A 24224-nucleotide genomic window follows, 5' to 3' on the forward strand; every position below is an offset into this window, starting at 1 on the left:
GCGGTTGCCTTGGCAGGGCCAGACCAAACGATTTCGCGGGTGGTATACAGCCCTTGGGCAGGACGTTCCCCACGCCTGGACTACGCCTTCCCAAATCTCCTTCCAGCACGATTACGGCAAAGGAAAAGGCACTGTTTTGTAGCACTCCAAACTCAGCCTTTCTAGCACCTTCTACCCGGCCCTCCACCACCGAGAGCCGACGCGGCTCAGCGCCCTCACAGGCCGCTCGCGCCTGAGCACCTCCGGGTCCCTTCCTTCCAGAGCGTTTGGTTTTACAACTTCCCCCCACGGAGGCCAAGCGGACCTGGCTTCCCGCGTACAGGTGAGATATTAAGGATCTTTTTAAATAAATGTGTGCCAGCCTGGCTGGCGAGGCTCCGTGGTTGTGGGCCTATGAACCAGGAGGTCAGGGTTCTATTCCCGGTTGGGGCCGGGTTGCGGGCTCGATCCCCAGTAGGGGGCGTGCAGGAGGCAGCCGATCATGACTCTCCTCACTGATGTTTCTATCTCTCTCTCTTCCTCTCCCTTCCTCTCTCGGAACTCAATAAAAATATATCTAAGAAAATAATAAAATAAATGCGTTTCAGTGTAAAGAAAGGGACTGGGTTTAAAGAAAAAAATTAAAGAAAAAGCCCACCCCAAGTGGTATCAGGAGCAGTAAGACTTGCGACGTGGGATGGGACCATGGGGTGTGGGGAAGGTCGGTCCAGGTCCCCTCTGTCCTCCCCGTCCCCAGCTTTACTGGAAGGGCGGGGTTTCTGCCTCGCCCTTTGGGCAGCCGGAGCCCCGGGAGGCTCGGCCCGCAGCCCGGGGAGGCGCCAGGCTCACAGTGGATTCTGAGCTGAAAGTCCTTCGCCTGCTGGCCGGCGGGGCTGAAGGCCACGCACTGGTACTGCCCCTCGTCCCCCAGGTGGCTGCTGGCGATTCTGAGCAGCTGGCCGTCCTCCTGGAGCGCGATGTGTGGGTCTCCGGGAAGGACCGGCCTGGAGACGGTCAGAACAGTGCGAGTCAGGCCGAGGCGCCGGCGGGGGCCGCCGCGCAGGGGACAAGGGAGGCTGAGAGAGTCACAGCCACCAAGGTGCCAACCGTCCACGTGCCCGTCGGCGGTGAACAGACAAAACGCGCCGAGGCCCCAGCGCATTCAGACACCCGCCACACCAGGAAGGTCCCCGGACTACGCGCTCAGGGGAAGGAGCCGGGCACCAAACGCCACCCGCTGTGTAGCTGCATGAAATTTATGTGACATGCAGGGACATCTACAGAGACAGGAAGGCTGGTGGCTGGGGGTGGGAGGGGCGGGGGAGTGAGGCCAAGGGCCGCCTTTGGGAAGAGGGAATGTCCTGCAACTAAGAGGCAATGCTTGTGCAACACTGAAACACTGGATGTGCGAATTCAGTGGACTTTAATTGTGGTTAATTTCACCTAAAAAAAAAGAATTTATTTTAAAAAAGGAAGGCTGAGCCCTGGCCGGTTTAGCTCAGCGGTTAGGTCATCGGCCCGAGGGCTGAAGGCTCCTGGGTTCGATTCCAGCCAAGGGCACGTGCGTTGGCTGCAGGCTCCACCCCCGGCCCCAGCGGCGGCGTGAGCGGGAGGCAACCAGTCGAGGTGTCTCTCACGTCTATGTCTCTCTCTCTCTCTCTCTCTCTCTCTCTCTCCCCCCTCCACTTTCTCTGAAAAGCAATGGAAAAAATAATCTCGGGCGAGGGTTACAAAAAAAATAAAAGGAAGGCTGAGTGAGGAGAGTCCTGCTGGGTGAGAGCTGGTCTCCCCTGGGCGATGCCAGGCTGGGTGGGAGGGGCCCACGCTGCCCGCTGCCTGGGTCCTGGTGGCACATGCACTGCCTGTCAAGCCCCTTCGAAGTTCAACCTCCCAGAGCCCCCTGTCCACCCGGCCAGGCCTGGGCACCACCCCCACGACGTCCACCAGGCGGGCCACTCACTGCCTGTCCTTGGTCCATTCCACCTGTGGCGTGGGGACCCCTGAGGTCCGGCACTCCAGCTCCACCTGGGCACCGGCCAGGCCCAGCACCTCCTGGGCGGCCCCGGCTCCAAGCACGGAAGGTGGGACTGGGGACAAGAAGGGGTACAGGTGACACTTTTCCTGTGCGGGTCCCCTGCCTGGTGCACCCTCCCCTTCTCCTGTGTCCTGCCTGGGAAGCTCCCCCAAACCCCTGGCCGGATCAGCCCCACCCGTGTTTCCTCTGAAGCCTGCACCCGTGTTTCCTCTTGCAGCAGGTGACACAACAGTCACTACTCTGCTAATTATGTGACTCTAATGTCTGCCCTGAGAGCTCCGTGAGGAGCTGAGCCTGGTGTGGGCCCCTCTGTGCCCCAACTCTCAGCAGTGTCCCCTTTTCCCCCACCTCCCTCCTCGAAGGGTAAGGGCTGCAGGGCCAGACACGCTGGGAGCTCAGGGGCTCAGGCCTCACTCACTGAGCACCAGAAGCTCGAAGTCCCGCTGGGCAGTGCCCGCCTGGTTCTCTGCCTGGCAGGAGTAGAGGCCAGAGTCGCCCGCCTGGATGCTGGGAAAGTGGAGGGCCCGGGCCTCGTTCAGGAGGCGGTGGCTGCCCACCTCCGGGATCTGGGCAGGAGAGGTCAGAGGGAGCTGGTGAGCAGGGGCCAGCTACCCTCAGTCATTGGCAATAAGGAAACTAAGGCCCAGGGAGCTAGCTGGCGACAGGAGCCTGGGGCTTCTGACTCCTAGGATAGTTCTGTGCCCTCTCCACCATGCAGCCCCCTGGGCATCAGTCCTCCCTTGCCCTGGGTCCCCATGCATTCCTAAAGACACCTGTCACATCTCCCTGCCACACCTTGGCACACTGGAACCTGTCCAGGAGGCCCATACCCTATCCAAATCCTACCCACAGCCTGGCCACTGCCCAAGGGACACCTACCAGCTGCCCATCCTTGAACCACACGATCTCAGGGGCTGGAAAGCCATTGGCATCACATTCCAGCGTCAGGGGCTGCCCCGCCATGCCCGACACGTTGGCCCTGCTCCCGTCCTCCCGGATGCTGGGGGGCACTGGGAACAAGGACAGGTAGAGGAGTGTCCCTTCCGGAGCCACAGCTGCCTGGACCCCGTCTGGGCCGCTCTTCCTGGCCTGGCCAGGCAGCCCCAGATCCTGGGGTCCCCAGCTGTGCCCACGCACACACGCCCTTCTCTGGCACTCAACTTCCAAAGATGCCGGAGCCCCCATCCACCCAGTTCTACACTCAACCTATTGTCACGGGCCCCTCGAGGGTCCTCTGAGTCGGAATCTCAGAAGGTGGGACCTGGGTATGTCTTTGTAACAAACTCCCCAGGCAAGTCCTTACAGGGCAAGCTGGGGTGGCTGGTGACAGGGAGGCTGAAGGTGGCCCATTAGGAGCCATTAAAACCACCTCCCCACCCCCTCCAGGTCGGCCACGTGGAGGGAAAGGGCCCTGGTTCTCTGTGGATGGGGGGGAAGGACATGAGCCTCGGGTCACTTTTAGCAGGTTTCAGCAGAGGTGGGCCATGGGGCTCATTTTAAAATGCAGTCACCTAGTGGACCATGTTAATGCCACTAACGGAGTTCCAGGCTCTTCCCCTCACACTGTCTCTGCGGGGTCACTTGGGGGAAGGGGGTGGCCCTGTGACCCGCTGCCCTCCCAAGGTCCTCAAGCCCTCCCCGCCCCAGGCACCGGGGCAGCCTGCAGCCTCCCCTCTGGCGAGCTCTGGCTCTGGACCAGCTGCCCAGCTTGGGGTCCCTGCTCACCATAGACCACCAGCTTGGCCCTCCTGGACGCGGAGCCCGCCTCGTTGGTGGCCTGGCACTCGTAGTCTCCACCGTCGGAGGGAGAGACCGAGGCCAGGAACAGAGAGCCTTCGTCCAGCACCGCCAGGCCCGGCCGGTCACGCAGGGGCTCTGAGGATGGGCCCTTCCTCCACGAGACCTGTGGCTTGGGTGTCCCTGGCCAGGCGCACGAAGTCATCAGCACGGACACCCTGCCCCCGCCCCTCCAGGCCCACACTGTCCCGTGGGCACGTCGCTGACCCTCCCCACCCGGTGCTGCGTGTCCAGCCTCCCAGCGCCCTGGGGGCTGTGGCACAGGAGCCCAGCGCCCTGGCTCCTTCTCAGAGCCCCTGCCCCACGGGCACGGCACCCGCCCCACGCCCAAGCTCCTTGTCCTCCCTGCGTCTCTGACCCTCTCATGGACCTCGGTGCCCCTGCGTCGGTTTCTGTCTACTGTCTGTCTCCCCACGGCCGGGGCCTTTGCTTTGCTCCCTGCTGCTCCGCCAGCGGCAGGCCCAGTGCCCGGCACATAGCGGGTGCTGAGGAGGAGGGGACCCTGTCGGGGGAGCTCCCCCAAACTCACAGGTCAGCACCCTCAGCCCCCACTCATCATCGGGGCTCCGATCCTTGCTGATACTAATTAATGTCAACACCCTGAGCTTTATGGGCCATCTCGCTGGCAGCCCTGGGCGCCCATGGCAGACACTCCCTCTGTCTCTGTCACTCTTTCAGAGAAAACGCCATCGGAGGGAGGGGTGGGCCACCCCACTTAGGTGGGCTTGGGGGGCAGGATCAAGGCCCCTTAAGTGTCATTTCTTTGGGGGGGGCCCTGCCGCACTCCACTCTGCACTGGCTGTTCCCCCTTCAAGTGCTGGGACCCTGCCTGCCGGCTGAGAGGAAAAGGGGGGGCCCATGGCCGCCCCTCTGTGCACCTTCGGGCAGGGTAACCCCACCCGAGGGGTCTGTTTCCTCGTGGGAGCCGCTGTGGCTTCCTCTTGGAGTGTCCCACTGCTAGGGGCCTGCTCCCCTACTGTGGGGACACGTGCATGAACACACAGCACACAACACACACACAGATACACAGACACACAGCACACCCCACACCACACCGCACACCCCACATGCCCTCCCAGCACCTTCAGCTTCCCCGACGGCCCCCCACACCTGCTCTTGTCTTCCCCCTGCCCTGAGTCCCCAGGATCCGGGACTGCAGAGCTGCTGGCCTGGAGGGGTGGAGGGGATTGAGTTTTGAACCCTGGAACTTTTTTCCCCATGAATTACATTTCTTATTTCTATTTTTCTCACCCACTCACACAGAGGCTAGAGGATCCACTGGGCACACCTGAAGGCAGCCTTCCTCGCTGGTGGCACCAAGGTTAAAGGTGGAGGTGAGGGGGGGGAAGTGCCTAACTGGAGATTTTAATGCAAAAAGAAAAATCTAACCTGCAAGAGCTGTGACCACAGAACTGCGCCGTCGGGAAGATTCCAGGGCACTCAGAGCTGCCCTTGAAACCCCTCCCCTCCCCTCCCACCTCCAGTTCAGGGGGCCAGCACGTCCCACCCAAGGAGGAGGCGAATGGTGTCACCCCCCCGCAGGCACCCGGGCTCCTGTGTCCCAGCACCACCAGGCTCAGTGCTTTCTCCGATAGCCCTCGGTGCCCGCCAAGCCCACGGTCACAAGCTGGTGACGGCCAGAGCCCAGCACTGCCCACCAGGCACCGCGCCCTGGAAGGGAAGGCAGCCAGGGCAGGTGCCCAGGGCGAGGTGGTTTACCAGGGGCCGGCTATGCTGCTGAGGCTGCAGTCTAGCCCAGGGGAGGGGCCCTGGACGCGGGCAGCGAGGCACCGAGGGCAGAGGCGCAGGGCAGGTCCCGCCTCCCCGAGTGTGGGCCGGCGGCCGGCTGCCTGCTGCCACACAGGCCGACGCAAGGTGGCGCCATGGCCAAGGGCAGGCCGGCGCGTCCCTCCAGGGGGCAGTTCTGCCGACTGGACTCCGCAGGCTCCCCCAGCTCCCGCTCGGTGCCTGCCTCCCACCTGCCTCTCCCTCGGTCCTGGTCCAGGGGCTCCGCTGGGCCCTCTGGCTCGAGGAAGCGCAGCTGGGACCAGAACCAGCTGCAGGCTCCTGCCAGGCTCCTGCCACTTGCTCCTGAAACACCAGGACACCCAGCCTTCCAAAGAGTGCCATGCATGCACAGGGGGGACGCATGTCCTCTCACCAGCCGCAGAAGAGCCCCACGCCAAAGAAGCAGCTGGGGCGGGGGAAGATGTGCCAGGCACGGCAGGGTAAATCATTCATTCATTCCGCATTCATTCACTTGACACGTTTCCCCTGAGCCCCTGCCCTGTGCCAGGCACGGTGCCAGGACCTAAAGCTCATGCTGCCTCACTGGGCCTTCACGGCAGCAGCCCTGCATGGGGGGACTGGCAGGTCCCACTGTCCAGAGGAGAAAACCAGGCTCAGGAAGGAGGTGTCGCCTGCCCAGCTTACACAGCCTGGGCTGGTCCAATGCTGGACAGCTGACTGCAGAGGTGGCTGTCACCTCCCACACTGAGCTGCTGCCTCAAAGGGGTCCTCAGAAGGGCTGGTTTGCCCAGGACCACATGAATCCATCCTCTGTGAGAAAGCCTGGGGCATGGGGAGAGGCGGGGGCCACCGAGCCCGAACCCACAAAGACCCTGGGTGTTACAATCCCCAGGTGCAGGGGGGCCTGGGGCTTAACTGGGCATTGGGGCTGGGGTCAAACCACACCATGCTTTATGAGTCACCTTCCTGTTGTGTGACCTGTGGCAAGCTGCTTGACCCCTCTGGGCCAGGACTGCCCCTAATAAAAAAGAGCCAATGCTAATACCCATCCTACAGGGTGTCCGTGGGATGAAATGCCTGGCATGGCCCTGGCTAGTGAGGATGCCATACCCACCGCAACCCACGGCACTGCCCACGGCGTGCGACCCAGGGCACCGGGGTGTGGATGGAAGTGCCCCCGCCAACCTCCCTGGCCCAGCCTCACCTCTGGCAGGGCACGGCAGGCTGGCGTTCTCTCCCGCCACTCTCTCCAGCAGCCCGCTGGTCTCATCAGTCCCCCAGGATGGCGGCTCTGGTGGGAGGTGAAGTGGCCACACTCACACCCGAGCACGAAGACTGGCCCAGGGCCGGTCAGGAGGGTGCCCCCTCCACAGCCCCGCTGGGCACGAGGGGGTGCAAGCCCATGCTGCGGCCCTCAGCCTCAGGGCAAGTGAGTTAGGGCCGGTGCTGCTGGCTGGCCCCACGGGCAGCCCACCGATAAGCCACCAGGGCTTGCGAGGCCGAGCTTCCCCTCGAGCTGCACTTGCAAAGTTTGTTTTAAATTCACAGCAGGCGGAATGCTAGCGCCATTGGTCCAGGTCTTTCTATACTCCAGGTGCTTTGCACACATTCCCTCGCTGCCCCTCACATACTACCAAACCCATTTTACAGCTGAGAAAACTGAGGGTCAGAGTGTAAATGGCCTACAGTTGTCCAGCTGGTAAGTGGAGGGGGCTGGACAGGGGCCCAGGCCCTGCTCCTCAATTACTACCCCAGAGGACAGAGTATCCACGGGGCTGAAAAAGGCTCCCCCACACCTCGGGGCTGGGGGCAGGGAGGAAGGCAGGGGCCAAGCAGGCCCCTGAGCCCAGAGGAGCAGACAAGCACCTCAGAAGCCCAGGCTGCTGCTGGGAAGGTGGGGAGAGGCGAGTTTGGGGCTCAGGGGCTCACCCAGCACCCGGAGCTCCAGCTCCCAGGCGTCCGCCCCGGCGCTGCTGGAGGCCTCACAGCGGTACGTGCCCGCGTCGGAGGTTCCGATGGCTGCAAAATGGACGGAGCCCTCGGGGCCCCCGCTCCGCAGCACCGCCCCGTCCTTGGACCAGCTCAGCCTGGGCTCCGGGGTGCCCTCGGCCACGCAGTTCAGGTCCAGAGCTTCTCCGGCCAGGGCCTTCAGGACCCGAGGGCCTGGCTGCACCTGGGGGGGGACTGACAGGGAAACGGGGAGGGGTTCAAGGCGGGGGGCCCTGGGTTGGGAGTCACAGAGGCCAGGCCCATAGAAAGGACTCCCCACTCCCCCCACCTCGCCAGCCCCAATCCCCTCCCCCTCACCCCCACCCCCAGACCCAAGTGCACCCAACACCATTTGAGAACTAGCAGCTGGGAAATATGTTAGTACTGGATGGGGAAACTGAGGCCCGGGGGCCAGAGGGACTGACTCAGGGTGGGCGGCAAGGTTGGGAGGCAGCAGACACACAAGAAGGGGCTTAAATCCCAGCTCTGCCCCTCACGGCCACAGGCCCCTGAGCCGGCTGGAGCCTCAGTTTCCCCTCATCACAAAGTCGCCCCAGGATGAAAGCAGCTGCTCAGGGGCGGCCCCAGTGGCGCCTGAATGGTTCCCATGGCTCCGTCTCCACCTCTCCCGCCCCAGCTCGGGAGGCTGGCGGCGTTCATTCCCTTCCCACCAGTGTTTCCGAGGGACTCGCCCGCCCTCCCTCTCATCTGGTCCTTCCTAGGGGGCAGGTAAGGCCACACTCATTCACGGAGTCACCCACTCCCTCCGCTGGGGCAGCCTGAGCCCTGGGACTGTGTGGCCAGAAGCCTCCTGGGGTTCGGACCAGGGGGTCCAGGGAAATTCTTGGACCCCACGGGCTACCCTGCTCTAGGTGCTGCACGGGAGACTGGGACAGTGTCCTGGGCACTCAGGGGTTGCTGGGGACACCCACTCCCTTCCCAGCTTTGGAGAAAGAGCCCGGGAAAGGACCATCCACGGGGACCAGGCCCCTGGGCAGACAACAGCCCCTTGGTCCAGGGCACAAGGGGGTATGTGCCCTGTCCCCACACCACCCACCTGCTGAAAACAGTTACAGCTTCCACTACACTGAGTGCCTGACGCCAGGAACTCTGGGATAAGCGTTTTACAGAGGAGGAAACTAAGGCTCAGAGAGGCTAAGCGGCTGGCTTAAGGTCACACAGCTAGTGGGTGGCAGAGTCAGGATTCAACACAGCCCTGCTCACCCCCTGCCCCCTGCTGCCGTGTCTCTCTCATGGGCTGGAAAACCTCTGCAGCCCTTTGAGCTCCTCCCTCTCTGGGCCTCAGCCTGCCCACCTGTGAAACGGGCAGTTGGCTTCGCTCAGGGGTCGGCTCTTTCTGTGACGGGCCAGAGAGTAAACACTCCAGGCCTTGCGGACCAGATGGCCTCCGTCTCCACTCCACTCGGCCGTTACGGAGTGACAGCCTCACAGACCAGAGGTGAGGAATGTGCGAGGCTGCGCTCCAATAAAACTCCTGTTTATAAAACTGGAACCTGAATTTCATGCCATTCCACATGTCACAGAAGTCTGTCCTTTCCCCCAGCATTTACAAATATAGACCGTTCTCCACTTGTGGGCCACATGGAAACGGGAGGGGGACAGGACGGGGCCCGAGGCCTTGGTGGGCCAATCTCCTGTGACTCCTCGGGGCTCCTGGAGAGGACAAGTTCCCTGCCTCTTTGGTGGGGTGACTCTAACTGCTGGCTTCTGTGAATGGCACCCAGGCCCCCCGATGGGCTGGGAATCAGAACCCTTTTGTGGGTCTCTCCCAGCCCACAAGTCCCCACTGCCCTAGGCCCCCTGGGCCCTGCTCTTGGTACTCAGAGGCCTCTGAGCAGCATTTCCAGGCCCCAACCAAGGGGTACAGGAGAGGGGTGAAAGGGGGAGGGAAAGGAAATAGGGCTTGAGACAGGCAGAAAGTAGGGGTGATGGGGAACCATGAAGAGGGGACAGAGCCAGCAGGTGGGGCTGGGGGAGGGGCACTGAGAAGGCCTGGGAAAGACAGGGCAGGCAATGGGTATGACAGAAGCCCCCAGGCCAGGCCTTACCTTGCACCCCAAGGACGTAGCGCCTCGAGGCAGACCCTGCAGGGTTACTGGCTCGGCATTCATAGAGACCGCTGTCACCGACCTGGGCCTGGGCCAGGCGCAGGGAGCCCGACGGGAGAAGGTGATGCCTGTAGGAATGAGAGGCTCCGGTGAGACCCCAACCGACCCCAGGCCTCAAGACCCAACTCAAACCAGCCACCTTCCCCAGGAAGCCTGCCAGGACTGAAGCAGTGACCACTGCCCACCCTTCACTCCTCCCCTCTGTGCAACCTCTGCTTCCCTGAACTGTCAGGCCAAAGCCAGGTCCCACCCCAACTGGTGAGACAGAGAGCACTGGATTAGGAGTCTGCCAGCTTGGGTTCAAGTCCAAACTCTGAACCTTTCCTAGCTGGATGAAGAAAGTCCCTTCATCTCCCGGGCCTCCATTTCCTCATCTGTGAAATGGGCACACTAAGAGGGGCTGAGGCGGGCGAGCAGGTCCTACACGGGCTCAGCCCCGGGCGCAGCACCTGCTTGCCGCTGGATCCCTGCTCTCTCCCCCTCCAATGCACATGCGTGCCACTCCTCGACCCTTTCCTGAGTAGGTGCGAGGGGGTGGAGGAGGCTGTATTTGGAGACTCTGCCAGCCGGAGGCCCAGGCTCCTCACCCAGTGCCCTGAGGGGTCTGCCCAATGCCCTGAGCACGGTGCTGGGCCCTCAGGGGGAAGCTGTGGCAGCTCATCACTGCCCCCCCCATGCAGCCCACCTTGCTGAAGTTGCCGACTCCCTTCCCACAGGGATCCGGGACCCCCAGCCAGGCTCGTGCAGCTGGGCTGGACGCCAGGGGGCCCCCGCAGACATGATGTCACCACCCATATGTGCTGGCTCCTCGCAGCCCCTGCCCCCATAAACAGAGAGAGCAGCTGCGGCCAGTGGCCCCAGCTGGCCCCAAGTGTAGTGGCCAGCGAGGCGGTGGGGACTCCAAGGGCCAACGCCCCAGCCTCTGCTCACCAGGTTCCAGCTGGGCTCTAGAGCCCAAGAGGCCTGGGCTCCAGCCCTGGTCCCCACTCCCATTTCTGCAGAGCCTCAGTTTCCTCCTCTGCAAAATGGGGCTGACAATAATTCTCATCTCCGAGGCAGCTGCAAGCAAAGTGCTGGGCATGCGCTTATCAAACAGGTTGCTGTTGCTGGCAGCTCACTCGCTGTTCGGCCTTAGGCACTAGCTTTGCTCTGTTGGGCCCCTGGACCCCATCTGTAAAGCAGGGTATCAGCCCCCTGCCCAGCCCCCCTCCTCTGGTTTGTCTGGAGCATCCAGCAGGCACCTAGGGCAAGTCCTCTGAGGACAGTTGTAAATGACACCCTGGGCAGGGGTCTCTAGCATCCTGGCACTGGACCAGGCCACCCGGGGCCAACCCTGTTCTGCTATGTGCGTGCTCTGTGAGGTTGGGCAAGTCGCTTAAACTTTCTGTGCCTCAGTTGTCTCATTTTGGAAAACAGAAAACAGTAGTGCTTATATCCCCCACCGAGCTGTCCAGACACCTGAATGACCTAATTCACAGCCCAGTGCCTAGAGCGGTGTAGGACTCAACAAAGGTCAGCTGCTACCATGGCGAAAGCAGTGCATCCACAAACAATATGTAGTGCAGTTCTGTATCGTTTAAAACACACAGTGGCATCATGTGTATGTGTGTAGGGCTGATTCATTCATTTTTCACAGCTATATAGTATTCCCCTGCGTGATCATGCCACCGTTGGTCAATTTATTCCCCTTTCGGTGAACATTTAGACAGTTATATTTTTCCTTTCCTCCTTTCTTTCCCTCCCTACTTCATTCTCTTGCTCTTTCTTTCTTTCCCCGCCAGAGCTCTGCACAGAGCTGTATGGCATGTGTCCCCTACCGACAGGAGCGGGGCTCCTGGCCACAGCCTGGAACACCAGCCGCTCCCACAGGTAGAGACCTCGTCACTCACACCCTGGAGGACGGGGCTTCTCACCAGAATCTCCCAGCTGTACGTGAAGCATGCAGACTCCCAGGCCCCACCCAGGCCCAGGTGGCTCTGAGACAGGTGGTCAGAGGGTCACCCCTTGGGAGCACTGCCCAGGGACACAAGGAAGTGTGCACGCCCCGAGGAGCAGCATGGCGGGGCAGATAGGAGCGGGGCTGTGACAGCAAGCGGCCCCTGCGTGGACCACCCTCTGCCTCTTACAGGCTGACCTTGGGCCAAGCGCTGCATCTCCCCGCGTCTCAGGGCCCTCATCGGGAGTCACAGGGGATGGTGAGTCCCAAGTGACGTGACACGCGCAACACCCACAGGGCCCGGGACATAGTAAGTGCTCGATGCTGTCGGTAAGGATCCCTGCGCAGGGTGTCTGGGCCCCCGCCCCCGCCCCCCAGTCTCCAGTAAGCTGGGCGGCCGGGAGCAGATCCAGTGTGGTCTTCAGGCAAACATCTCCCCTGCCTGGCTCCACTCTCCCCCCCTCGACTCTTCTCTTTCCTCATCTAGTTATTTTTTAAGTTGAATAATGTTTACGTCCCCCAAACAAGGGCCAGATCAGTTGGAGGCTGGAGCACAGCCACACTCGGGGCAGGGACACCGTTCCCTCTAGACTTGACAGCAAACCTCAGCTGGCAAAGCGGGGCCAGCGTGGATCTGCGGAGAGAGGGCTGGGATGGGAAACGGTTCTGGATCTGAGGTCCAGTGTCTGCTACAGACGTGCTGTGCAGCCTCAGGCAGGGCGGTTGACATCTCTGAACCCCGGCGGCCTCATATTCAAAAAGGCAGCTCTGGACTCCTCTACCTCAGAGGTTACCTTCGGGGACTTTAAAGCCACAGAACCCCTTGCTCCCAGGAAGTGGGAGCTCCTGGGTAAAAAATAATAAAACAAACTTCCAGAAATGGAAACAACTCTCCACAATACAGCGGGCATCTTGTCTTTCCTGTGAGCAGGCCCAGGTCACTTCCCGGAAAGTGTGCTGCTCGCTGTGGCACAAAAAATGAAACGAAGGACGCGAGGGTCCGCCTTACAGGTAGACAAGCTGAGGCCGGCCCGCAGGGCCTGCGCTCACTTTCAGTGCCCGTCTGGCCACATCACTGGCCCACATTAACCACCTGCCCCCGTGGCTGCCTACTGCAGGGTGTCATGAATTGTAGGGACCCACAGACCAGGCCCCCAGCCCCACCCCACCTCGCAGGGGAGCACGAGGCCACTGCTCTTCCTGAGGGCGGCAGGGCCACCCCACCTCCCCTCCTGCGCACGTGCTTTTCTTCCCACCTGGGGCACTCCTCCACCTCCTGCTCACCCGGATCGCACCTGCTCAAGCCTCAACTTAAACATCACCTCCTCCAGGAAGGCCGCCTTGTTGCCCCAAGGCTGGTGGGTGCGTCCTCTGGATCCCCACACTGCCTGCACTCTCCGCCATCGCAGCCCTTACCAACCAGCTTGCGACCCAGCTCTCCCTCCACTTTCCCAGAAGCTGGGGCAGGTGCGGGGGCTGCAGCCCGGGGTGGGCCAGGGGCCAGGAGAGGTGGGAAGAAGCGGGGAGCGCACTGCTGTGGTGTGCATGTGGCGCAATTAGCGGCAGCTGCTCTGTCACGGTGGCGTGAGTGTCCAGATGGCTCTGTGTGGCGCCCAGATTCTCGGGGAATTTCCTGTTTATGACATCCCTCGGGCTCCAGCCCTCGCTTGGCTGTCAGCGTCAAGATTCACACAACCACGCAATGGGGGGGCGGGTCGTGGGTCGGAGAGGGACCTACCTACCCTACCGGGTCCCTCCTTTGAGCTCCAAGGGGGACCCACTTGCCCAGGGAGACCAGAGGACACCTGACAGACAGTGCTCGGGAGCACGCGAGTCCCCAGGCTGCGCCGTCCGCCTCGCTGCCAGCACATATCTTCACCGTGACCCCGCTCCAGTCACCTTCCCGTCTCCCTCTCCACTGTGGCTCAGGCGAGCCAGCCCTGCTGCCCAGCCGATGCCCTGCCCCTGGTCACATGTTCCTGGGGCCATTACGGCACCCACCGCACCTGCGAGCACCTGTCACTGTTGGACGGCTCAGTGAGGGGAGAGGCCGGGTGTGCCCAGGCGCTTGCCGTGTCCCTGCCCTTAGCACAGGTCCTGACCACAGCAGGTGCTCAATCCCAGCGCTCCACGCACGCACTCCCTTCCGCCTCTGCTCACGCTGTTTCCTGCCTCCCGCCCGTCCCAAGGACGCTCTCCCGCCCTCCAGACCCCTTCCAGGCCGCAGCAGCCCCGGCTCTTCCCTGGGGAGGCCAGGCGGGTTCCATACACTTGCCTGGCTCTGAGATCGTGGGGCCCAGCTCAGCCAATTGCTCACTCATTCGTTCGTTCATTCATTCGTTCATTCATTCGATGAAGAGGGGTCCAGGTGGGCCGGCTGCCGCAGGGCTAAGGAAGGGCTCCTGTCCTCGGATTGCTCCACGTCAGGAGGCCTGTCTGCGCCCAGTCCCCCTTGCTCTGTCCCATGCTGTTAGGACCACTGTCCCCGTTTCTAAAGGACCCATCTGCACACTCACCCTGAGAGCACAGACCCTTCCTGAAGGAGGCTCCGTGGCTGCGCATGCACAGCCCTCCCCACGGTTATCCAGCCCGCCAGAGGGCTGACCCTCATCCACAGACACCCACCCCCACGTACCAATGTCTGCGGGGACCAGGGTGGGGTCTGAGCCCGTGCAGGGCAAGGGCCCACCCATCTGCACCACCAGCCAAGGCCTTCACCCACCACCGGCCGCTCTGAACCTCATTTCCTTGCCGGGGCCTCACCTGCACCACTGACCCTCATGGGGGAGCCCCACATGGCAACACCAAGCCGGAGAATTCAGGCAGAGGGGCTGGTGCCCACCAAATGACAATATATGAGCGACAGGGAGAAGGTGCCATCCGGTGAGCCCAAGAAACGTATGCCAAGCCACGTTAACGGGGGGGGCTGTCACCTATGGGGCGCGCCCCATGTGCCACCCCTGGACACAAGCTGAGCGCCCTCCATGGATATTTTCACCTAAAACTCCCAACAGGAGCGCAGGCAGGTGGGACCCGCTGTCATCGCCCCAGCTGGCCAGGGCCGACCTGGGGCGCGCCCTGCCCTCTGCTACCACCCTGCCGACCACTACGGTGACCTAAACGGTCCGTTCGGAAGTTTAATTCGCTGCCAAGTTTTCCAGAAAGAGATGCTGGCCACAGGCTGACAAGACCAAGACCTCAGAGCCACCAGGCTGGGGAGCATTATGAGCTGTGGACCCTCCAAGGTGGAGACCCACGAGGGGCCCCTGGGTCCATGCCATGCTGGGGAGGGAGCGGCTTTATTCCTGGGTCACCAGAACCCCCGTGGTCCTGGGGTAACTGGGCCAGAGAGGGATTAGGGGTGCCGACTGCCCCGCCTTGCCAGCTGCCCCCTCCCCGCCATGAGGCTGGGTCCCGCCCAGTGTGGGACCCTGGCCGGCTGCCCCCGGGAGTGGGAGCGGGGCCGGGAGCGCTAGCAGCTGTCCCAGCTACGCATCAGAGGCGCAAACAAACAGTGTTGCCTGGAAACTGCGCCTCGCCCGGCCTTCCCGGGTAGGTCACGGGCTGGAGCCGCCAGGGGCTCGCGGCCGCCATCGCCCATCCAACCCTTTCATTTCCCAGATGGGAAGGCCGAGGCTCAGCGAGGGGAAGGGTCTCGCTCAGGGCCACTCAGTGAGTGGGGCGAGGCGGGGAGAGGACCCCAGGTCTTTGACCCCGGTGTCACTCAGAGCAGAGCCGCGTCCTCTCCCTGGTGTGGTTTCGGCACAGTCCCGGGCACATGCGTCGCTCAGGAAAGGCCGCGGCCCTCCCTCACGGGTTCACGGTTCGCAGGGGCTTTTCCCGAACAGCCGTCCCCGGGGTCAGAAGGACTCAGTGAACCTTCGTTCCCAGCCCTGGACCCCGCCGTCTGCTCTCGGGACTATTCCCCAAGGCAGTGACCAGAAGATAGAGAAGCATTAGTGGAGATGCTCCAACAGCCGTTTATTACCCCAGACAACTGGCAGCGCGCTCGGCCGAGGAGCCGCTTAGCAACAGGAGAGACAAACGCCTGGAGTGTTATTCTGTCCTTTAAAGGAAAGGAGCGACACGGGCCAGGGTGAACCAAGGAAAGGGGTGAACGGAGGAGTGCCCAAGTTGAGGGCAGGACAGAAGACGCACCAAGCTCAGCCTGCAGAAGCATTTACGTGAACAGTGGGAAAGGGCGAGCACGCAGGCGGGGGCTGAGGGTGCCGTGCCCTCACCCCCCTGCTAGGGCGTTCTGACCGGGGATCGGGGTCCCCGAGAGCTCAGGAGATTCTCTAGACCCTCCAGAGAGCAGTGGCCCACCTGAAGCTGGCACAGAAGCCCGATGTGTGTGTCCGTGTGCATCTGTGTGCATAGCCATGCGTGTCTGTGCCTGCCTGTGTCTGTGTGTCCGTGTGCATCTGTGTGCATATCCGTGCGTGTCTGTGTCTGTGTGTCCATGTGCATCTGTGTGCATATCCATGCGTGTCTGTGCCTGCCTGTGTCCATGTGTCCGTGTGCATCTGTGTGCATATCCATGCGTGTCTGTGCCTGCCTGTGTCTGTGTGTCCGTGTGCATCTGTGTGCATATCCGTGCGTGTCTGTGCATGTCTGTGTCCGTGTGTCCGTGTGCATCTGTGTGCATATCCGTGCGTGTCTGTGCATGTCTGTGTCCGTGTGTCCGTGTGCATCTGTGTGCATATCCATTCGTGTCTGTGCATGCCTGTGTCTGTGTGTCCGTGTGCATCTGTGTGCATATCCGTGCGTGTCTGTGCCTGTCTGTGTGTGTGTGCATCTGTGTGCATATCCGTGCGTGTCTGTGCATGTCTGTGTCCATGTGTCCGTGTGCATCTGTGTGCATATCCGTGCGTGTCTGTGCATGCCTGTGTCCGTGTGTCCGTGTGCATCTGTGTGCATATCCATGCGTGTCTGTGCATGCCTGTGTCTGTGTGTCCATGTGCATCTGTGTGCATATCCATGCGTGTCCGTGCCTGTCTGTGTGTGTGAGGAGACAGCAAGGCGCAGCTGCGGAGTGGAGGGAAAGGGCCCCAGCTCTCCCACCCCCCACAGCTTCTGCTTCCTCCCCCCGGCACTGGGCAGGATGCATCCACCCCATCGCGTCAGGATGACCCACAGGACAGGGCCGGTGCTGCCCAAACGGAGATGGAGGAGGCCTCCCAGGCGCAGCCACATCCTGGGTCTCGGCCCAACTACACGGCCGCCGGGGACAGTGAAGGGGCGCCACACACCTCACCATTCCATTTACATGCAACGTCCAGAACAGAGAAATCCAAAGACAGAAGGCAGACGGGTGTTTGCCCGGGGCTGGGCTGGGGGGGCTGGGGTCGGCGGAAGGGGAGGGGGCTGGGATGAGTGCAGGGCCTGGGGGGGTGCTGGATGCTTCAAATGGGCTGCAGGGATGAGTACACGGCGGACACACTAAAAACCTAGAACCGCGCGGCACGTGAACTGCACCTCGATACAGCTTTTACATTAAAACAAGTGGGTGAGGGTGGAGCGGGAGAACAGACGTGACCTGTTTCAAAAGCTGGGAACGCTGCTCCAGTCCGCGGGCAGCAGCAGAAAGCTGTCGGGGGAGCAGCTCTCCGGCACTTGGGACGCCCCGAGCGTCGCACACGCGACACCACCCCACGAGCACCGTCCACGCCGCGTCCGCTCCGCAGACGGAGACCCCGCGGAGACGGAAGCAGCTGGGGTTGGGCTGGAGCCCGACAGGCTCCAGGCCAGAGCTCGGCCCCGCCCCGCCCCCGGCCTCCCCGCACAGAGATGAACTCCCGGAATCGCATCAATCTGGAGCCGCTGGAAGCCAGGAGCGGGGAGGGCGCGGGGGACGGACGGGACGGGCCTGCGAGGGCGGCTCGCGGATTTATGGCTCCCGGCTGACCCACCCATGCAGCACAGCGAGGAGGGTGAGCACATGGGAACATGGTTTCCCGGCTCAGCAACAGGTCGTAAATAAACAGGCACCTGGCCACCGGCCGCCGCCCAGCCGAGGCGAGGGGACCAGGCTCCCCAGGGAGACACAGGCTCCCCGCTGCCCACGGCCACCCCTGCCCCCGTGCACGACACGGAGCTGCAGAGACGCCCACGGGGCACGGGCTGGCGGGCCCAGCCCAGCCACGGGACCCCGCTGCCTTCAGAGGTACCGGCCCCGAGGTTTGGAAGGGCTCACCAAACAGATGTTCCGAGAAACGGAGCCCCACGTGTGGGTGTCAAAGGGGTGGGGGCTGCACAGACCTCCTAGGTCTGGAACTTCTCAAAGACCTTGCCAGGGCTGATGTCACCGGCCAGAGCTGCAGCCACCCCCCACCCCCCGCCCCTGAGGGTCAAGGGCCCCAGGAACCATCCCCCACCCCACCCCGCCCCCCTGCCTGGGGGCGTACAGCCAGCCACCCAAGCCAGCCTCCCCGAGCCCCCAGGACACCTGACAGTTAGGGAGAAGCTGAGTCAGAGAGCCCGGCCCCCGGACATGTGGTCTGCGGAGCAGGTGAGGACAGAGCACGTGTCATGGTCAGGATGCTGTCCCAACCATGGTCATTGCTCTGTGCCACCCGGGTGACCACAGCGGCTCACCCCACTTCTCGGAGCCTCAGCTCAGTTCAGCTGCTATGCAGGTCACAGGAGAGTCTACACGCAGCTCCCAGCAGCAGGGGTGAATCGCTGGGTGCTGGTTACTTCCAAGGGCTCTCACCCTGGGCGTCCACAGACCCCCTAGAGGTCCACGGAGAGGCTTCGGGGGACCCAGGGACAAGAGCGCTGTGTGCAGAAGTGAACGCACACCCCCTTGGGAGCATCCGCAGTGTCCTCACACTCCCTGGGCCCCTGGCCACCTTGAGGCCAGTTTTCCCCTAAACCCCAAGCTCTTCCCCTTCCCATGCAACTGGGGTACCTGTCAGTGACGGTGGGCACAGGGCGGGAGTCCTTGGTCCAGGTGACCAATGGGGGTGGGGAGCCTTGGGCCTCGCAGCCCAGGGTCACCTCATCACCGGCCTTGGCTGTGACTCTCAGAGGCTCGTCTGTATTGTGTGAGCCATTTGCATGGATCCTGGGCTTGGCTGTTGGTGGAAACAGGAGAAACTGTGAACAGGTCAGGGAGCCATGGGATGGGGCCCCAAGGGGACCAGGGCAGCTGCCCCAGGAAGCCACTGGTACTGCCACCCGGGAGGTGCAGAGGGTGGGTGTGGCTCTGTCATAATGGGATAGTGCGGGTTTTGGGGTGGGCTCAGATCCGATGGTCTCCCTAGTGGCCCCCCCATCTCCCCACCACCACCCTCCCTCTGGAAGCTCATTCTGCTGGGATGACAAGGACATGTTGCTCCTGGCTCAACATCTACACTCCTCTAGCTTCTCTCCATCTGCTATCCCTTCCCTGGGGACATTCAAGCAAGTCTGTCCCCCTCTTCTCTCTCTACCTTGCCCCCTGTGGTCATCCCACTCACTCCTAGGACATCAGCCGCCAGATGACACCCAGCCTCCCTCGGGCCTTCTCCAACCATCGGGGGTTTATACTAATCTGGGCCTGTCACCTCGCTCTCATGTGAAGCGGGAGGCTCCTCACGGCAGAGATTCCTCCGCGTCCCTCCTCTATGTCCCCCGGCATTTCCAGCCGGGTGCTCATACCTGAAGGCACCCGGTACATGTCCGAGTACCTATAACTACACACGCCAGCCAGCTGGGGACATAAAGACCATGTAGCCCTCACGTAGTTCCCTGTACATCATGAATCAGAGAGAAAACCCCCACTTGCCAAAAAAACAAATGTTTGCAATATGAAAATATTGGCTCTAAGAGTATAGGACGGAAGATGGGCTTTGCACCTGCTCTCTCGTCCGCACAGCTACTAAGTGCCCAGCTCTGTGGTGACCGCTGGGAAACAGCAGCAAGGACAGGTCCTGCCCCTGTCCTCACAGTGCGGAGGGCCCACAGGGAACACTGGTACCAAACAGCTCATGCACAGTTACTTATTTAAGCAGTCATGATGGGCATTAGGGAGGGGTTATTCCACCCTCCACAGCAAGGTGACCCAGCCCAAGGGATCAGGGAGAACTGAGATCTGATGGATGGGAGAAGTCGGCTGGGCCAAGAGGTGGGGGAAGGGCATTCTAAACAGAAGTAACTGCACGTGCAAAGGCCCTGAGGCACGATGGACCATTCAAGAAATTGAAAGGAAGTCAGAGGGTCTGGACACAAAGAACCAGGGAGAGAGGCTGGCGAGGGGATGCCTAGGGGTGGGGGGTCCAGTGTAGGGCTGTGTGTCTTTCCAAGGCTTGTTAGTGGGATGGCTTCTCCACATCAGTTACAAAGGGCTGAGGCAGAAAGACAAATACAGCACGGTTTCACTTGGAACCGCTCTTGGAGCACGTCCACCCTACGAGGGACAGTGCGCTGAGCGAGGACAGCTTTGGCCTGCGCGTGCTTCCTAGCGGATGAACGCAGAGGCAGGGTTGGCCGGGGTACAGGGAAGGCGCTGGGACGGTGAGAGTGCCAGGCCCCCGCCTCCACGCCTGCCGAGCCCCCCCGCACAGGGACGGCCCTCACTCACTGTTGACAGAAAGGCGCATCTCCTGGCTGGAGAAGCCCACGCTGTTGGTGGCCGTGCAGACGTAGGCTCCTGCATCCTGCGTGGACGGCTGGGCGATGACCAAAGTACCATCCTCGCTCACGTTGTAGCGGGGACCACCCGAGGCCAGGGCATTGGTTTCCTGTGGCAGAGTCACTGGTGACATTGGCGGAGCCCACACCCCTGGCAATGGGCGGGGCTCCCTCCCCGAGATGCCTGGGCCTGCCCCCCCACCCGCTTTCACTCTCGGTGGGAACAGGCTCCGCCTACCTTGGTCCAGGTGATGGTGGGGGTGGGAACTCCCGAGGCCACACAGGGGAGGGCGGCGGGAACCCCTTCATTGGTGACGTGGTGGGTGGCCGTGGACTGGATCCTAGGTGGCACTTTTAAAAACAAACCAGTTTCGTAAACCAAAGTTCGCAGCTACACTGTTCGCGGCAGCCGAAAGGTGGCAACAGTCCGAATGGCCATCAACGCGACGGAGACACAGCGCGCTGTGCACACGGAACGCCACTCGGCCTCAGCAACAGGCAAAACTCTGATGCCACAGCGCGGGTGAGCCTTGAAGACACCACCCGAGTGGAACAAGCCACACCCGGGGGGCACACACTGCGTGATCCCGCCCGAGGGGCCGCGGGAGGCGAATCCGCAGATCGGCTCCCAGTCGAACGCTGGCTCCCAGGGGCTGGGCGAGGGACAGGGGTCAGTGCTCACGGGGGACAGAGCTTCGCCGGGGAGGTGGGGGGGGAGATGGATGGGGGGGGTCATGCAACAGCGTGATGTACTCAGTGCCACTGATTGTGCCCTTAAAAACGGTTACGATGGTAAACTCTGTGTATTTGACCACAATTAGAAACACAGCGTCAGCAGTAAATACAGACGTGGTCCCACAGCCGCCACCCCGCATGCTCAGGCCCCAGACAGAGGGCAGCCTGAGCCTGGGAACCGGCCCTGCCAGTGCCGTGCTCCGGGCCTCTGGATGACCCTTTGGGCACCCACATTCCTTGATCAGCTCAATGGACCCCAATTTGTTGCCCACTTTCTGGGGATGGACGGACAAGAAATGGCAGAAAATAGAATTCACAGAACAAGTGATCTTGGAGACAAGGCCATGTCCACCCTGAGCACCACCCAGATCCGCAAGCATAAGAAGGGGGTCTCTAGGAGGAGTGGGGGAGGGGGAAACTGGCCTGGAGAAGTCAGGAGGGGAGACAGGAACAGCAGGGCTCGTTCACGACCCCCGGCCCCGGCCCCCTGTGGGACCTGAAGGGGTTCCTCCCCTCTCTGAGCCTCAGCTTCCTTCACTTCCAAGCGGGAGTCTTTTACTTTTTATTTATTTGTTTATTTATTTATTTTAAATGTTTTTACTGATTTTAGAGACAGAGGAAGGGAGAGGGAAAGAGAAACATCGATGAGAGGGAGTCATTGATCGGCTGCCTCCTGCTCGCCCCCTACTGGGGACCGAGGGCACAGCCCAAGCATGTGCCCTGATCAGGAATCGAACCGTGGCCCCTGGTTCCTGGGTCGACGCTCAACCCCTGAGCCACACCAGCTGGGACAGAACAGGAGTCTTTTAAAAACCCACCTCTTGGAGTAATTATGAAAATGAAATAAAACAGACACAGAACCACATAGTGGTCCAACCTCTGACCGCTATTGGAACTAAGGGGGCGCAAGACACTCGGGCTCTAGACCCAGCCTCCTCCTGAACTTTGGTTTTCCCCTAAAAATACAGAACAATGTATTATTCCTGCTCTTCCCTTGGGGGTTTTATGAAACAAAATTTTTTAAAAAGAGGGTATTAACCTACTTGGTAAATTACCAAATATCATCAAACTTCCTTTCAACGTCTCCTCTTACGTGGAAGGGAGCGGAGGTGCCTGGGTGGGAGGGTGGAGGGAAACTGGGACTCCAGTGTTGTGTGTGTGGGGCGGGGTAGAGTCACTGGGAAAAATACACGAAAAGCCCTAAAATGTGCCGTCTCCGTGACTCGGAGCTCAGTTCCGCATTAAGGGGTTTCTCCCAAGGAAAGAATCGGCCGTGTGGGCACAGGTGGGAGCCCCAGACGCTTATCTCCAGGGGTTCACGCGAGGGGGCAGGTTAGATGCTCATGGCTCACCCACGCAGGGACGCGCAGTCTCAGGCATGCTTCTGGGAGCTTACGGACGGAAAACATCGTGAAATACAGCGCCGTGTGAAACACTAATAATCTAATAATGTGGCCCCAGCTTGCCTTAAAAATACGTGTGTATGTTTTTATAAAGAGTTCACAGATAGATGGGTAGAAATCCACGTGCATGTACAGTTGATATAAAGACTATATAACTTAGCGCTGGCAGGTGTGGCTCCAAAAGGTCGCCGATTTGACTCCAGGTCAGGGCACGTGCCCAGGTTGTGGGCTCTGTCCCCCGTAGGGGGGGGTGCAGGAGGCAGCCGATCCATGTTTTGCTCTCACATTGATGTTTCTCTCTCTCTCTCTCTCCCTTCCTTTCTCTCTAAAAATCAATAAAATATTTTTTAAAAAGAATACGTCACCTATACTATATACAATTTATTATCTATATAGGGGTGTGTGTACAAGCTCACATGTGTATACAGTATGAAAGAGACACACCAAAGTGTAAAATTATTCTGGTTCTTCTTAGCTATTAGTGTTACAGGAGTATTTTATTTTTTTAACCCTCACCTGAGGATATTTTTTCCCTTGCTTTTCAGAGAGAGCGGAAGGAAGAGAGAGAGGGAAACACTGATATGACAGAGACACATCGATTGGCTACCTCCGGCACATGCCCCAACCGGGGCCGGGGGTCAAGCCTGCAACAGAGATACATGCCCTTGGCTGGCATCGAACCTGGGACCCTTCAGCCCGTGGGGCCCCAGGACTCACCCCGTACAACCAGCTCCACGTCCCTTCGCTGAGAGCCGGCCGCGTTGGTGAGCACACAGCTGTACTTCCCCGAGTCCTCCTGCAGCGCCCGGTCAAGGTGGAGGCTGCCGTCGGCGCGGACAGAGTGCCGGCTGCCCGGGGGGAGCTGGGGAGGGTCAGGAAGCCCCGGCTCGGACCACAGGCCCCTCTCGGAGCCAGCTGGGAGAGGGCCCTCAGAAGCCACACCGTCCGCCAGGCCAGCAGGGCGCAGGCCGGACCGAGAGAAGGTGCGGGAGCTGGCGGGGGTGGGTGGGGGTGATGCTGTGACCGCCCAGTCCCCACCCCTTCCCTGAGACTCACCCACTCCCACAGATCCTGGGGGTTAGGTGGGCCTGACCCCTGGCATACACCCCACTCTCCCATGGGCAACTGGACAGGGCAGGTGGCCTGAGCCAAGCCGGGTCAGTGGGTGGCTCTCCTGGGAGTGTGGGGGTGGGACAGGGCCTCTCCTGAGTGGGGGCTGGAGCTCTGAGGCCCGGCCACACCGAGGCCACAGCGGGGAGGGACAGCCTGTCTGCAGGGCGAGAAGGGAGCCATGCAGAGCAGGACAGAGCTGGGGCCACAGCAGGTGTGGCCCCAACGAGAGAAGCAGGGAGAGCGGCCAGGCCCGCTCCTTTGCCTCGCTTCCCCTCAGTTCTCCTGCCCTGGCCTCAGGCGCACTGAGGCTGTAAAGGGGTGCCCTCCCCCCATCTTACTTGAACGTACCAGAGACACGGGACACCTAGAGAGGCAGTGATTGTGGGGTGGTCCGTTCGCTCCCACTGCCCTGGCCCCAGCCCCGCGGTCCCGGCCGCTCTGTCCCCACAGCCGCCACCCGCCACACGGGCAGGAGCCCACACTCACCGGCCTGCCGGCCTTGAGCCAGCGCCTCTCGGGGAAGGGCCTCCCGGCCAGGGCGACGCAGGGCAGGGACACCGGCTGCCTCTCCAGGACCCGCACGGTGGAGGCACTGCTGGCGATCTGTGGGGGGGCTGCGGGGAAAGGACGTGCTGTCGGTCGCAGGAGATTCCCGTGGGCAGCCTATGGGGGCAGAGGCTCCTCCCTCTCCCCTCCGCAGGGCACCTGCCCAGGAAGCAGGGGTCCAAGTGCTCCCCTCGGAA

At 61.5% G+C, this 24224-nt stretch overlaps 1 protein-coding gene across 2 annotated transcripts in view; it reads right to left on the minus strand.

Moving 5' to 3' along the window:
• The window catches only part of HMCN2 (hemicentin 2), a 128693-nt gene that overhangs the window by 62629 nt on the left and 41840 nt on the right, over window positions 1–24224 (minus strand). For both annotated transcript variants that reach the window (XM_087823255.1, XM_087823256.1), the window contains exons 18-30: window positions 23968–24095; window positions 23086–23230; window positions 20469–20581; window positions 20181–20340; window positions 18528–18693; window positions 9619–9746; window positions 7490–7744; window positions 6765–6851; window positions 3740–3934; window positions 2894–3024; window positions 2433–2580; window positions 1940–2066; window positions 829–983 (exon numbers count right to left, since the gene is read on the minus strand). In XM_087823255.1, coding sequence (XP_087679381.1) covers window positions 829–983; window positions 1940–2066; window positions 2433–2580; window positions 2894–3024; window positions 3740–3934; window positions 6765–6851; window positions 7490–7744; window positions 9619–9746; window positions 18528–18693; window positions 20181–20340; window positions 20469–20581; window positions 23086–23230; window positions 23968–24095 — 1938 coding nt within the window. The remainder of the gene's footprint in view (window positions 1–828; window positions 984–1939; window positions 2067–2432; window positions 2581–2893; window positions 3025–3739; window positions 3935–6764; window positions 6852–7489; window positions 7745–9618; window positions 9747–18527; window positions 18694–20180; window positions 20341–20468; window positions 20582–23085; window positions 23231–23967; window positions 24096–24224) is intronic.

This window comes from Miniopterus natalensis, chromosome 12 (genome assembly GCF_054644295.1).
Source record: "Miniopterus natalensis isolate mMinNat1 chromosome 12, mMinNat1.hap1, whole genome shotgun sequence".
In the NCBI taxonomy this organism is placed as follows: Eukaryota; Metazoa; Chordata; class Mammalia; order Chiroptera; family Miniopteridae; genus Miniopterus; species Miniopterus natalensis.